General features: G+C 36.7%; 1 protein-coding gene across 1 annotated transcript in view; it reads right to left on the reverse strand.

Moving 5' to 3' along the window:
• The window catches only part of AGMO (alkylglycerol monooxygenase), a 318725-nt gene that overhangs the window by 303586 nt on the left and 2604 nt on the right, over positions 1-12535 (reverse strand). The window contains exon 4 of the mRNA XM_029919039.1: positions 1028-1179. Within this exon, the coding sequence (XP_029774899.1) occupies positions 1028-1179 (152 nt within the window). The remainder of the gene's footprint in view (positions 1-1027; positions 1180-12535) is intronic.

Below are 12535 nucleotides of genomic sequence, written 5' to 3' on the forward strand. Positions count from 1 at the left end.
CTTCTTGAGTTGGTTTTCAAAATTAGCACTCTGCCCCATTTCCCTTCAGAAATACGTTTGTGTGCCTTCTTCCTTAATGACCATTTGCTCACCTTACCTCTACAGTCATTCTCCAACCTCTACTTAGTCCTACTGAGTTAAAAAAAACAATTTCTTTTACATTTTATTTATTTTTGAGAGACAGAGAGAGACATAGCATGAATAGGGGAGGGGCAGAGAGAGAAAGAGACACAGAATCTGAAGCACGCTCCAGGCTCTGAGCTGTCAACACAGGCCTGACGTAGGGCTCGAACCCACAAACCATGAGATCATGACCTGAGCTGAAGTCAGATGCTCTACCTGAGCCACCCAGGTGGCCCAGTCCTACTGAGTTTTAGACTATTTCCTGTTCTTCCATTTCCCTTTCCATATCAAAACATTTCTTTGGGAAGTTCAGCCAATAATCCCAAAAAGCAAATTCAGTGAGCCAGTGTGGGAAGAGGGCTTTGTATTAAATGAGAAACTTTACAAAACTATGGCAATACTGAAATGCATTATGGTTAGTGCCTAGATAATAGCATTTTCATTTGCAATGTGGAATTACTGCCAAGAACTTGAATCAATCTTATGTATGACAGCACATATTATCCAGGATTCCATGATGTTTCAGAGCTCTTCTGAATGACCATTAGTAATTGTGATGTGAAGTCTGATACTGTGTTCAAGAGTCTCTAGACTCTACCAAGCTGTCATAATAAGAAAAATATCAGGCAGTATATTAAAAAGCAATGCTACAGCCATCACCTTCTCAACTGTTTTTTTTACAAGTAGATACATGAGGTGTGAAAAATGTATCTGTAATAATTTATTTTAATACCGTGATTGTTCCCATTTAAATTTCAGACTAAACCTTCATCATTAATCTTTAGGTACTGTAAAATAAACCATGTTATTAATTTATTCATTCATTCAATATTTACTGAATACCTGCTATGAGCCCAACACTGTTCAGCATAAATTATCAATAAAACCTTGATTTGCAACTTACCATGGGCCATGCGATGGAACCAGTAATAGCCAAAATCAACTCCCAAGAATGTTAAATACCAAGTCCATGGAGAATCCCAAGGCAAAATAATGAGCCTGTAGTTCTCCCAGATATAAATGTAAGTGGTCAGTTCGATGCTCCTGGAAAACAAACTGGAAAAATAAAATTCACAATGATTATACTACTTTTAAATGTAAAATTATAAAGCATTTTAGGTAACATTTAAAAATCAATGTATCCATATGTAAAAATAAAAGTCTTCTCTCCATTGTTTTCGCCCTGTTCTATTATACCTTTTAAGAGGCTCAATTTCCTTGGTATCAAAATGTTCCACAAGATGTTTCCTATTGTTTCACTGTTATCATGGTTGCCAGCCATTTGCACTCTCAATTTCATGGAATTGAGGATGCCATTCCTTTTTTTTTTTTTTTTTTGGTCTCTTAAAATGCTTTTATCAAAGCCTTATAATGTAAAGATGACAAAACTACAACTTATTTTCTGTGACTGTCATTTCCAAATCTTAACAAAGAGCACAAGAAGGGTGCTTTTTAAAGCAAGTATAAAAGGTATAAAGTTTAAAGGGGACTGCAAAAATGCCTACTGCCTTAAAATATGTTAAACCCATAAAATTTGCCTTTATATCAAAGTTTCTTCTGGCTAACTATGGTCTTCTTTCTCTTTATTTCCTTCTCCCTTTCTCTTTTGCATACAGATTATACACATACTTTTTTGTTTTTAGATGTTGTACTTAGGGTTACAAATTGGATCCTCAGAGTATTTCAATAATTCTTGTAGTAATACAAACTACAACTCTAAAGATGTAAGGGAATAATCTTTCCCTAGAAATAATGTATAAAAACGTATTTACCACAAAAAGAGGTAACATTACACCAGTCAGAGGGCTAGTATCAGAAAGACAAGAAATAACAAGTATTGGTGAGAATATAGAGAAAGGAAGCCCTCATGCACTGTTGGTGAGAATGTAAATTGGTGCAGCCACTATAAAAAACAGTATGGAGTTTCCTCAAAAAATTAAAAATAGAGATACCATATAATCTAGTATGCCTACTTCTAGGTACTTACCAAAGAAAATGAAAACACTAATCTGAAAAGATATATGTATTCTTTGTTTATTACAGCATTACTTTCAACAGCTGAGATAAGAAACCAAACCAGGTATCCGTGGTGATAAGGATCAATAAGTGAAAGGATAAAGGCCGTGGTAAATACATACGACGGGTTATTACAGTGTCATATGAGATCCTGCCATTTATGCCAACACAGATAACCTAGAGGGTACAATCCTTAGTGAAATAAGTCATATAGAGAAAGACAAATACTACATGATTTCATTTATATGTGGAATCTAAAAAAATCAAAAAGAATCAGACAGAAACAAAAAGGATTCATAAATATAGAAAACAAACTAGTGGTTGCCAGCAGCAGGAGTGGGGGGGGGGGCGGGTGAAACTTCTGTTTTAAAATAAGTAAGTCACAGGGATGAAATGACAGCATAGAGAATATAGTCAACAATAAGGTAAAAACTTTGTATTATGACAGATAGTAACTACACTCATCATGGTGAGCAGAGCATAATGCATAGAACTGTAGAATAACTATATTGTACAACTGAAACTAATATAGCATCACATGTCAATTAGATAGCTATTAAAATTTTTTTAATCTAGTTAAAAGAAACAATTGTTTTTAAAGCCTAGACACCAGAATATGTTTTGCCACCTCTGCTACCAAGCTTCCGTAAATTCTTATCAAGAACTTTCCAAAAACTATAACATATTTCAATTTTATTATGTGGAGCATTTTCTCTTGAAATTATCTGTGATCAAATTTAGGTTTAGACTAAAGATAATCATTCCTTTATCACTTCTCTAAATTTGGTTGGATTGGCTTTTTCTATTTATTATTAATATGTAAAATGAATTGATCATTCCATTTAATAAAGATTCACTTATAAACTAGGGACAAATGAAGAAATTGTAAAACATTATAAGTTTAAATAAAAGCTGAAGCAGCTCAAATTAGCATATTATTAAAATTCACCATCTTAATAGTGTCTCCCTCTTCACAGTGAGCATCTATGAATTAGCATGTAAATGAGTCTTTTGAAGAAACAGGCCTTTAACTTTAACCTACTTTTGACTTTAATTATGATGTGACTATGATTTAATAACTTTAAAACTGTCTCCTAGCTTGAATACCTCAAATTATTAGTTAATCTGTAACATATAACATTAGGTTATTTCATAACAGCATTAATATAAATAATGAATAGAACTGCCTAATGCCTACATTTTTCTACAAACTTTCTTTTTAAAGAAAGAGAGGGAGGGAGAGGAAGAGAGACAGGGAGACAGAGAATCCAAAGCAGAGTCCATGCTGTCAGCTCAGAGCCTGACACAAGGCTTGATCCCATAACCAAGAGATCATGACCTGAGCCAAAATCACGAGTTCATCACTTAAGGGTCTCAGCCACCCATGTGCCCCAAAAGCCTATACTTTTCAAATGACTATAGATTATCAGATCTTAAAACCTATTTTTCAATTTGAGATTACTCTTAGTTCTTAAATTGTCCCCTGTATGTGAAGAGTACAAAGAAATCAAAGAAAGTGGCAAATCATTCTAGATTGGTGGGTGGTCTTTTTTTTTTAATGTTTAAAAAAATTTTTTTTCAAAGAGTACAACCCAGGGAGGGGTACAGAGAGCAGGACAAAGAATTCCAAGGAGGCTCTGCTCTGACAGCAGTGAGCCAGATGTGGGGCATGAACCCAGGAACCATGAGATCATGACTTGCAATCCACTGAACCACCCAGATGACCCAGTGGGTAGTAGTTTTCATAAGCCAAGAAATTTACATAAAAGACTTGTCTTGGCCAGCCTCAATATCAGAGTGAAGATCTCTATTCCTGCCTGCTAGAATCTTAAAATTTTATATAGAGGTCCTTCTTTCTTTTAAATTTTTGTTTATTTTTGAATAAGAGAGAGAAAAAAAGGGAGTGTGAGCAGGGGAGGGGCAGAGACAGGGAGATGGAGGATTCGAAGCAGGCTCTGTGAAAACAGCAGAGAGCCCAAGGGAGACTTGAACTCATGAACAGTGAGATCATGGCCTGAGCCAAGGTTGGATGCTTAATCGACTAAGCCACCCAGGTGCCCCTGTATAGAGGTCTTAACAGGGTTCAGTCACATATTCAGTCAAAATGGTCTTAACACCTTACAATTCAAAGGCTTCATCCTTAAAACAGCTGCTAGTATGAGAATAGTACTAGATTATATATTCCAAGGACAGGGAGAAGGTAAGAAGACTCTGATTGCCTTAGTCTAGCTCAAGAGTCATCCAGTGCAAACATCCTCCCATGACCTCCTCCAACAATTATATGGCTAGGAAGAGCAGTTTTGTCCCTGAGGATGCATTCTTGCCCTAAAGGAACTGCCTATGCAGAACCCCGGGCACACTCAGGCATGTCCTGCCTATTTCAGAATCCCAATCAGAAAAGCTTTGAGCCTGCTTGTAGGACCTGCATGGGCGTCTTTCCTGGTTGGGTCTTCTAAAAGGCCAACCCATGCAGGTGTGTAGACTACTAGAGATGACATGGTAATCCAGAATGACTTTTTAAAGATATGTAGACAGAGCTGGGACAAGCATTCTGGGATGTTCACATACAAGTGTTTGGTGTCCATCATGAGATAGAATAGGCCATGGACAAGGGGCTCTTACACCGTTCTGAATCTCTGAGGAATCCAAAATCTCAAAATATGAAACTTGTCTTCCAATTTGTTACCCAGCTTATTAGTTTTTCATGGCAAATTATGCTCAGAGACTAGTAATTCATTTTAGGCCGGATTACTGCCGGAATTATAATTTATAGTAACAATATTTCACAAGTCAGTGGCATACAGGATCATTCCTCTTAATGCACCAATAAAGTAATAAAAACTCCAAACCAATGACAGATTAATTTCACTACTGTTTTAGACAAAGAGGAGATGGAAGAAATGAAGTCCTGATTTAGTGAAGCTATGGGTTTCTATGGGTTGGTTATCAGAAGAGGCACCTTGGTCACAAAGAGCTGATGTCTAGTTGTCATCACAAGTTGAAAGTCCCTCGTTGCTAGAGCATGATGCTGGCAGAGCAAACGCACCAGTGCTGGTGGGCAAGATGATATCTTTCATGGGCGGCCACACAGTTTTCACTACTGCTAGCAAGGAGCAGGCTTGCCATGGCAGGAGGTAATGTCCCAGAGTCTTAAGTGAGCTATTTAGGTCATCTAAGAGCAGCTTTGGCAATTTTCAAGTAGCTTGAACACTTTTAAGTCCTCACAAAGTCTTATTTCTTAAACTTTAAACGCCCATTACATCATACGTTCCTATCAAAAGCGTTCAGTAGCACATTATGAAGGCATTGTCCTGACAAGCTTCCTCAGCATAAAGAAATTCACTCCTCAGATCAAAACAACTTCACTTGAGCCATAAAGAAGTGGAGTTGAAATCATAACAAACTAATACACAACATTTATCAAGGTGGAGGATAGGATTCACTTGAATCATTCAATAAATTCAAGTTAGGAGACTACTAGGTGCCAAGTACAACGTGAATTTGGGAGGACACATTGGTGAACAGGGCAATCATAATCACCTGCCTCATCAATGTCCCATCTGTCCAGAATTTTTTTAAGGTGCTTTCTCCCTTGTCAGTGCTATGGACAATTGAAGTAGGCTTTAAAGACACTAAGATTTCAATACAAGAAAGAGGGCCCCTGGAAAACTTCCACTTGCAAAACAAAGGGAACCTGCCTACAATTGAAATACTTCTTTCTTTCCTGTACAGGTGCCAGGTCTTGAGCAGACACCCAATTTATTACTCTGTCAGCTTACTTATTAGGGTTGACACAAATCGAGCTGAAATATGCCTGACATACTACAGTCAGGACTTTTTTTTCACACTTTAGCAAGAAGGCAAACCTTTCCCAAAGCAAAGGCAAAGCGAGGAGAAGCTGTGGGAGTTAAAATCCCCTGCCTTCTATCAGCAAGATGAATATGATCCTCTCCCATCAGAGATGGGGAAAAACAGCAACGGAGTACCCACAACTAAAAGCAGTTCAGCAAAGGGATGCATCTGGGAAATGATTATCAAGCTCTGGAAAGCCCTTGATTACAGGAAATAGCACCTACATTTTCAAAAATGTTCCCACCAGACCTTGAATCATAAACCAAATCTCCTTCCTCTTTTTCTTCCCAATTCCTCAGTCCTCTCCCTCACCTGACCCCCAGCATATGACTCTGCACTGTGGAATTCAAACCAACTCTCTAAACTCCAACCTGTGGGAAGAGATATATGTAATATGTATGAATGTAGTGTTCTTGCTGTATCAAGTGGAGATGAAATTTAGGGTAGCACAGGGGCTTTGCACACCCAAATATTAGATCCCTTTTACTCAGAAAGTGTGAATGCAAGATGAAGTAAATGGTCTAAATATAAAGAGGAATTAGAATCCTCTAATCAACAACCTGCATTTACAGGGGCTTTCCACCCACTGTCTTTTTTTCTTCACGATTTCTCCCTAAACAGTTATTTTCTCTTGCATCTGAGGTATGATATTAGTAAAAGAAAAGTAGCTAATTCTTGATGAATTTTATATAATATTTCTCTTAAAACTAGAAATTTGCCCTGTCAATATTTAGTTACTGTAAAATCCAGCAAGTCACTAAATTGCTATCCTGGGATTGTTCCTGAATTTTTAAAAGGATGAAGTTAGTTTAAAATGTTGAGATTTAAAAAAAAAATCAATGCATTGGAATAAATATTAACTAAGGACTGCAAATTACAAAGCTATGTAGTTCTCAAAGTGATCTCAATTTGAACGCACCCAACATCAAAAGCAGAAAGGTCATGTGGAAATACTGTTCACCCATCACTATCTCAGTGCTAATGTAAGATATGTGAAAATTAAGATGAATGGACGTTAAAATTATCTAACTTTCAAGTACTCTCATACTCTAATCATTACTCAAGCAAGTGAAATTTGAGGTAATGCGCTTATTATAAACTTAAAATCTCTAAGGAAATTTTGTACTCAGTCGTTACAGACATCTGCTGACTTATCCTAGTTCATCACTGCCATCAGAGCTGTGTGGAAGGCATGATTTGGCCAGGTAATGCAACAGTGAAAAAAATCAATATGGTATTTTTTGTTTCTAACAATCTTGTCTTATAAATCAGAAAATAAACTAATATTTGAATGAAATAATTCTGCATATCTTTACAAGCTTCAGGAAGTTAGAAAGGAACATATTTAGACTATGTATATTGGTTTTTTTTCCAAGATGCTTTATTGTTTATTTATTTCAAAATCTCTTCAACCTAGTCCAGGACCTTTCCCTCTCTGTAAAGCTACTGCCACTTTTGCTCCATCTAGTGGAATATTGATTTTTGCTCAGTATTAACAAAAACATAATACAACCTGTATCTCCTAAAGACAGATAAAATTTGTACTGCTATCTCTTACTGTGAAGTGACATTACATTTATGAAGCAATCATTTCATCTCATTTTACAACAACAACAAAACCATAGACCTTTATAAGCACAATGCCGTAAATTTGGAAGAAGCAAGTTTGTTACGTCCTTTACTTTGCAAGAAGTAAATTACTTGAAGTAATTCAATTTCTCTATTGAGTAAGGACAAGGAAGCTTGCTTGTATTATTAGGGAAGATTAGTTGAATAGCGATCTCTGAAGTTCCACAATTACACAGACAAAGACAAAGTCTATTTATAAAGTTTGAGGTAAAGTTAAGAGGAAATGAGGCATTTTCTCTAGTAAATATAATTAACAAACCAACACATTTTAAAAATATATTTTCTTCCCCTCAAGTGTTTTTTAATAATTTTCAAAGTTAATAAAAATATATGGATATTAATAAACATACATATATGCATTTATTTCTTATTCTGGATAATGGGTAATTGTTTTTTAAAGTCCTTATCCAAAATGACAGGCACTTATTTGTTAGAAGTCTGATGTGACCAAAGGCAATATTGCCTCTGATATGACAGTCTAATATAAAAACCCAGTACACAATTTTCCTTTATTCTCCAATTCCACCCCAAGGAGTCAAAGTATTTTAAAGAAGTTTAATTTCCTCTTTAATTTTTTTTTTTAATGAATTGAAACTTTCTTGTCAGGAATGGAAAATTCCATGGCAGTCATGGCCAGTAAAACTGTGCATATGTATGGTTGAATACTGTGGAGCTAGCTCCATAGTAAAAACTGGCAATGACCCATATGTATTAAAAGTGGAGTGTCCCCAACTTATTTGAAAATTTACCTGCTTAAATTATCCTTCAACCTATTGCAATTTGATTTATAATCTGCTGTTTCAACAGACTAAATGAACCCATTAAAAACAAACATACTGTAGATATTTATATCGGGAATAAAATTTCTCTGGGGAGGATGCAATTTATGGAAGCAGAAACATTGGAAGGAAGTAACAAATTGAGGTCCTGGTTTTCTAATGAAGAATTGGAAATTGAGTTCTGCTCAAATAAGCAGGAAAAAAAAGAGATGTGATTTTTTTTCACTCATTAGCATTTAAGTCAGTAGCAGGATTTTTCACAGGTTTTAGATAGCCTTTTGAAGTAGATTTAATAAGTATTTTGTTAAGTTTAATTTTTATAGTTACATATGCATGTAATTGATAGAGAGGCAGATTATCTACACATGCTCCCCTGCATTTAACTATGATAAATACAAATATCTGTCTATAACTTCAGAACTAGATTCTAATGAGGAAGAGTCTGCCTACTGGGTTCCAGAAGAGCAAAACAGATGCGGGTCTGCCCAGAATCTGGTTCTTAGGACAGATGGACTTTTATTACACATCATGGTCTGTCTGACAGGCTTATAAACAAGATATAATCTTGCCTCTGATTAATATTTTCCCTTACATAAATATTTGAACGACACAGCATGTATCATTTCTATCAATATGCTAAGTATGCTACTAATTTTCAAGATACTTTGAATTTTATGTAACAATGAAACTGACATCCTCAAACAAATGTTGTTTTTCCTCAAAGTCTGCATACAGCATTTTCATTACATGAATGGCAAAGTGGAAAAACATGTTCATGGTTCCACTTTGATTTCCACAACCTCTTTTGTCAAAGGCCACATGCCTCCTTGGAATTATTACCCAAAGCGTACTTGCTCACAGAGTAACAAATGGTATCCTACCATTTTTCTTACAATCAGGTATTTTAAGGATGTGGCAAGTCCCTGGCGCTGGTGTAGAAAATGAAATTAGTCCCTTGGAGAGGATATAATCAATGCCGTGTTAATCTAACCTTCAGCTGTTAATGATTTGCACGAGGATTCCCCTTGATGCTGAAATATCGTTTTAAAAGTTTCTGTTAAATCCCCCTTCCTGTCTTTTGCCGAAAGGGGATTGAGTGGAATGGATCTTGTGGACCAGCTTTTCTTCTCTGCTTGTGTGTGTGTGTGTGTGTGTGTGTGTGTGTGTGTGTGTGTGTGTGTTGAATAGGAACAAAATAAATGAAAATATTTTTACATTTGTTTTTCAAATAATTTGCTTTGCAGAAATGTTGGAAGTAAAAGGTTATAAAAGATAAAATTCTTGAAAAACTTACAAAATTATCCACATTATATAATTTAGAATTGATGTTCAAAACATACAGGAATAACAACAACAACAACAAGAATTTGCTGTTCCCCTTCGAAATACAACTATGGAAAAATATGCTCCCCATTCAGTTCACAGCATTTTACCTTCTCTCAAGGGCAGCGGGGTGAACAGCCTGCGTCAGCTTCAGAACTGCCGCAGGCAGTGGGATGTGAGGGAAGACCTGCATGTGACATCCTTGAAGGACAGCTTTGTCTTGGTCTTTCTCACTCTCCCTCTCCCTTTCTTTCCCTCTCTCATCTACTCTCTTTCTTTCTTTCTCTCCCTCTGTTTCCTCCCCATCATGCCTTGGGAATTTATATATATTTACATATGATAGTTGTGTATCCTGTTAAAATTCTGTACCCTATTCCTCAGTGTAGCTGAGGTTATACTTCTAGTGGTTATCATGTTATGATTAGAGAATAATCTAATTCCACTTGTGACCACAGTCAAATGTGAAAAAGCTGAAGCATTCATACAGCTTGATGTCTTCTTGAGTTCTTAATAAATTTGTTTCAACTCAACAAAATATGTGATTCTCCATTGTACCTTCAGGGTACCTCTCAGTTATCAAGTTATTCTTAAAGTTCATCAGTTGCTGAGTTTCCATGAACCTGTACACTTAACTTCTTCAGAATGAACTATAGTAAACAATTGGATAGTTTTCAAAAATCCAATCTACATGCCCTTTGAGTATGCTGAATGTATTTCTTGTTCAGTTTTGTTCAAGGAAGACATGAGATAGAGGAAATTATGTATAATGGTAAACTCTTTATATATATATATATTTTTTTTTTTTTTTTTTGAGAGACAGAGAGAGACAGTGCAAGCAGGTGGGGTCAGAGAGAGAGGGAGACACAGAATCTGAAACAGTCTCCAGGCTCTGAGGTAGCTGTCAGTACAGAGCCTGACGTGGGGCTCGAACCCAGGAACTGTGAGATCATGACCTGAGCCAAAGTGGGATGCTTAACCACTTGAGCCACCCAGGTGCCCCTATAATGGTAAACTCTTATTTAGCATATTCTGAGAATTAACTACAAAGAAGTTGAGATATTATTCTCTGACAACAATATGCAAACATTAGAGTAGTTTTTCAGAGTCATTATGACAATGATTATGATGATTATTATTTTATATCCATTAGCTTACTTTTCCATAGCAACACTTATGAAAGAAATTTTACTTTTAGGTTCATTGTTATATAAATAATTTTTGTAATTATATAAAATCATTTTACCTTTTCTTGAACATCTTTACATTTTCATTAAAAAAAAATCCACCCTGGGGGACACCTAAGTGGCTCAGCTGTTAAGCGTCTAACTCTTGGTCAAGGATCTGAAGGTTTCATGAGTTTGGTTCTTGCATTTAGCTCTGTGCTGACAGTGTGGAGTCTGCCTGAGATTCTCTCTCTTCCCCTCTCTCTGTCCCTCCCATACTCTCTTTCTCTCTCTCCCTTTATCTTTATCTCTTCTCTCTCTCAAAATAAATAAGTAAATTTAAAAAAAAATCTATCTTGGTTCCCAGTGGGAAGCTCAAAGAAACATTCCAAAGCAACGAGCACTGATCAGAAGTAAAGCTCTTAAAACATTAAAAAAAAATAGCAAAGGGTAGGAAGCAGGAATGAGAAGATCCATCAGTAAAGCAAAGCACAGAGTTCTAAGGGAATCCCCCCCCACCCCTTTGGTAAATCCTCATGCACTGAGGAGCCCCCATGGTTTGGTTTCTCCTCTACCTACATTATAATTTATTCTTTCTAAAAAGCAGTAGGTCATTTACTATTTGCTGTTTGGTTCCTTAATCATCTAATATTACTATCAACATAACACTATAAGGGTATTTAATTAAGAGGTGTCTGGGTGGTTCAGTCAGTCAGTCGTCCGACTCTTGATTTTCTCTTAGGTCAGGGTCTCATGTTCGTGAGATTGAGCCCCATGATGAGTTCCATGCTGTCAGGGCAGAGTCTGCTCGGGATTCTCTCTCTACCTCTCTCTCTGCCCCTCCCCTGCTTACATGTACATGTCGACTCTCTCTCTCTCTAAAAATAAATTAATACCCTTTTAAAAATGTATTAAATTTTTAAAAATCTAGCATGTACCTGATATCATCCCAGGCATAGGAGTGAAAATTATGAAGAAAGATCCTTCTTGCTCTCAAGGCGCATACAAGTTAGCAGGAAAGATGGGGATAATGCCATGCGACAATTCTAATCCGGGGTATGCACAAGACTGTATGAGGCCATAGTGAAGTGGTGTCTAAAGGAGGCTTAGAAGAAAGGGAAGATTTGCTGAACAGTGTGACTCTTCAGGAAGAGTCTATGTTTAGACTTAAGAAATGAATTAGAGTTAGCCACATGAATGGCTTTCCACGCATACGGAAGCATGCATGACATCTGGGTAATGAAAAGTGGTGGAGTATGGAAGGAACAAATATTGCAAAGGGGAAAAGAGAATGAAGAAAGCAGAAGCAAGGATAGATAGACAAAGGCTTCAATAGATCAGGGGAAAAAATTCAGACATGATCCTTAGGCAATATGGAACCTATAAAGAATTTTCACCAGATCCACATCATGGAAATATTTGACTGAAAACAAGGTACCACTAGAAACAAGACCAGAGACCACTTAGGAGACCAGGTAATAATACAAAGCTTTGTGCAACCTTTATTAGGGACTGTCTAGACCCAGATTGCTATAGCATGGCCTAAGGCAAAATCAGTTTTCCAGTAGAGGAATAGACCAAAACTCAGGGCTGGGACCAGGTGAAACACTTACTTTGGGCACAAGATTTGGCGGGGGGGGGGGGGGGGGG

This window comes from Suricata suricatta, chromosome 2 (assembly GCF_006229205.1).
Source record: "Suricata suricatta isolate VVHF042 chromosome 2, meerkat_22Aug2017_6uvM2_HiC, whole genome shotgun sequence".
NCBI classification, from domain to species: domain Eukaryota; kingdom Metazoa; phylum Chordata; class Mammalia; order Carnivora; family Herpestidae; genus Suricata; species Suricata suricatta.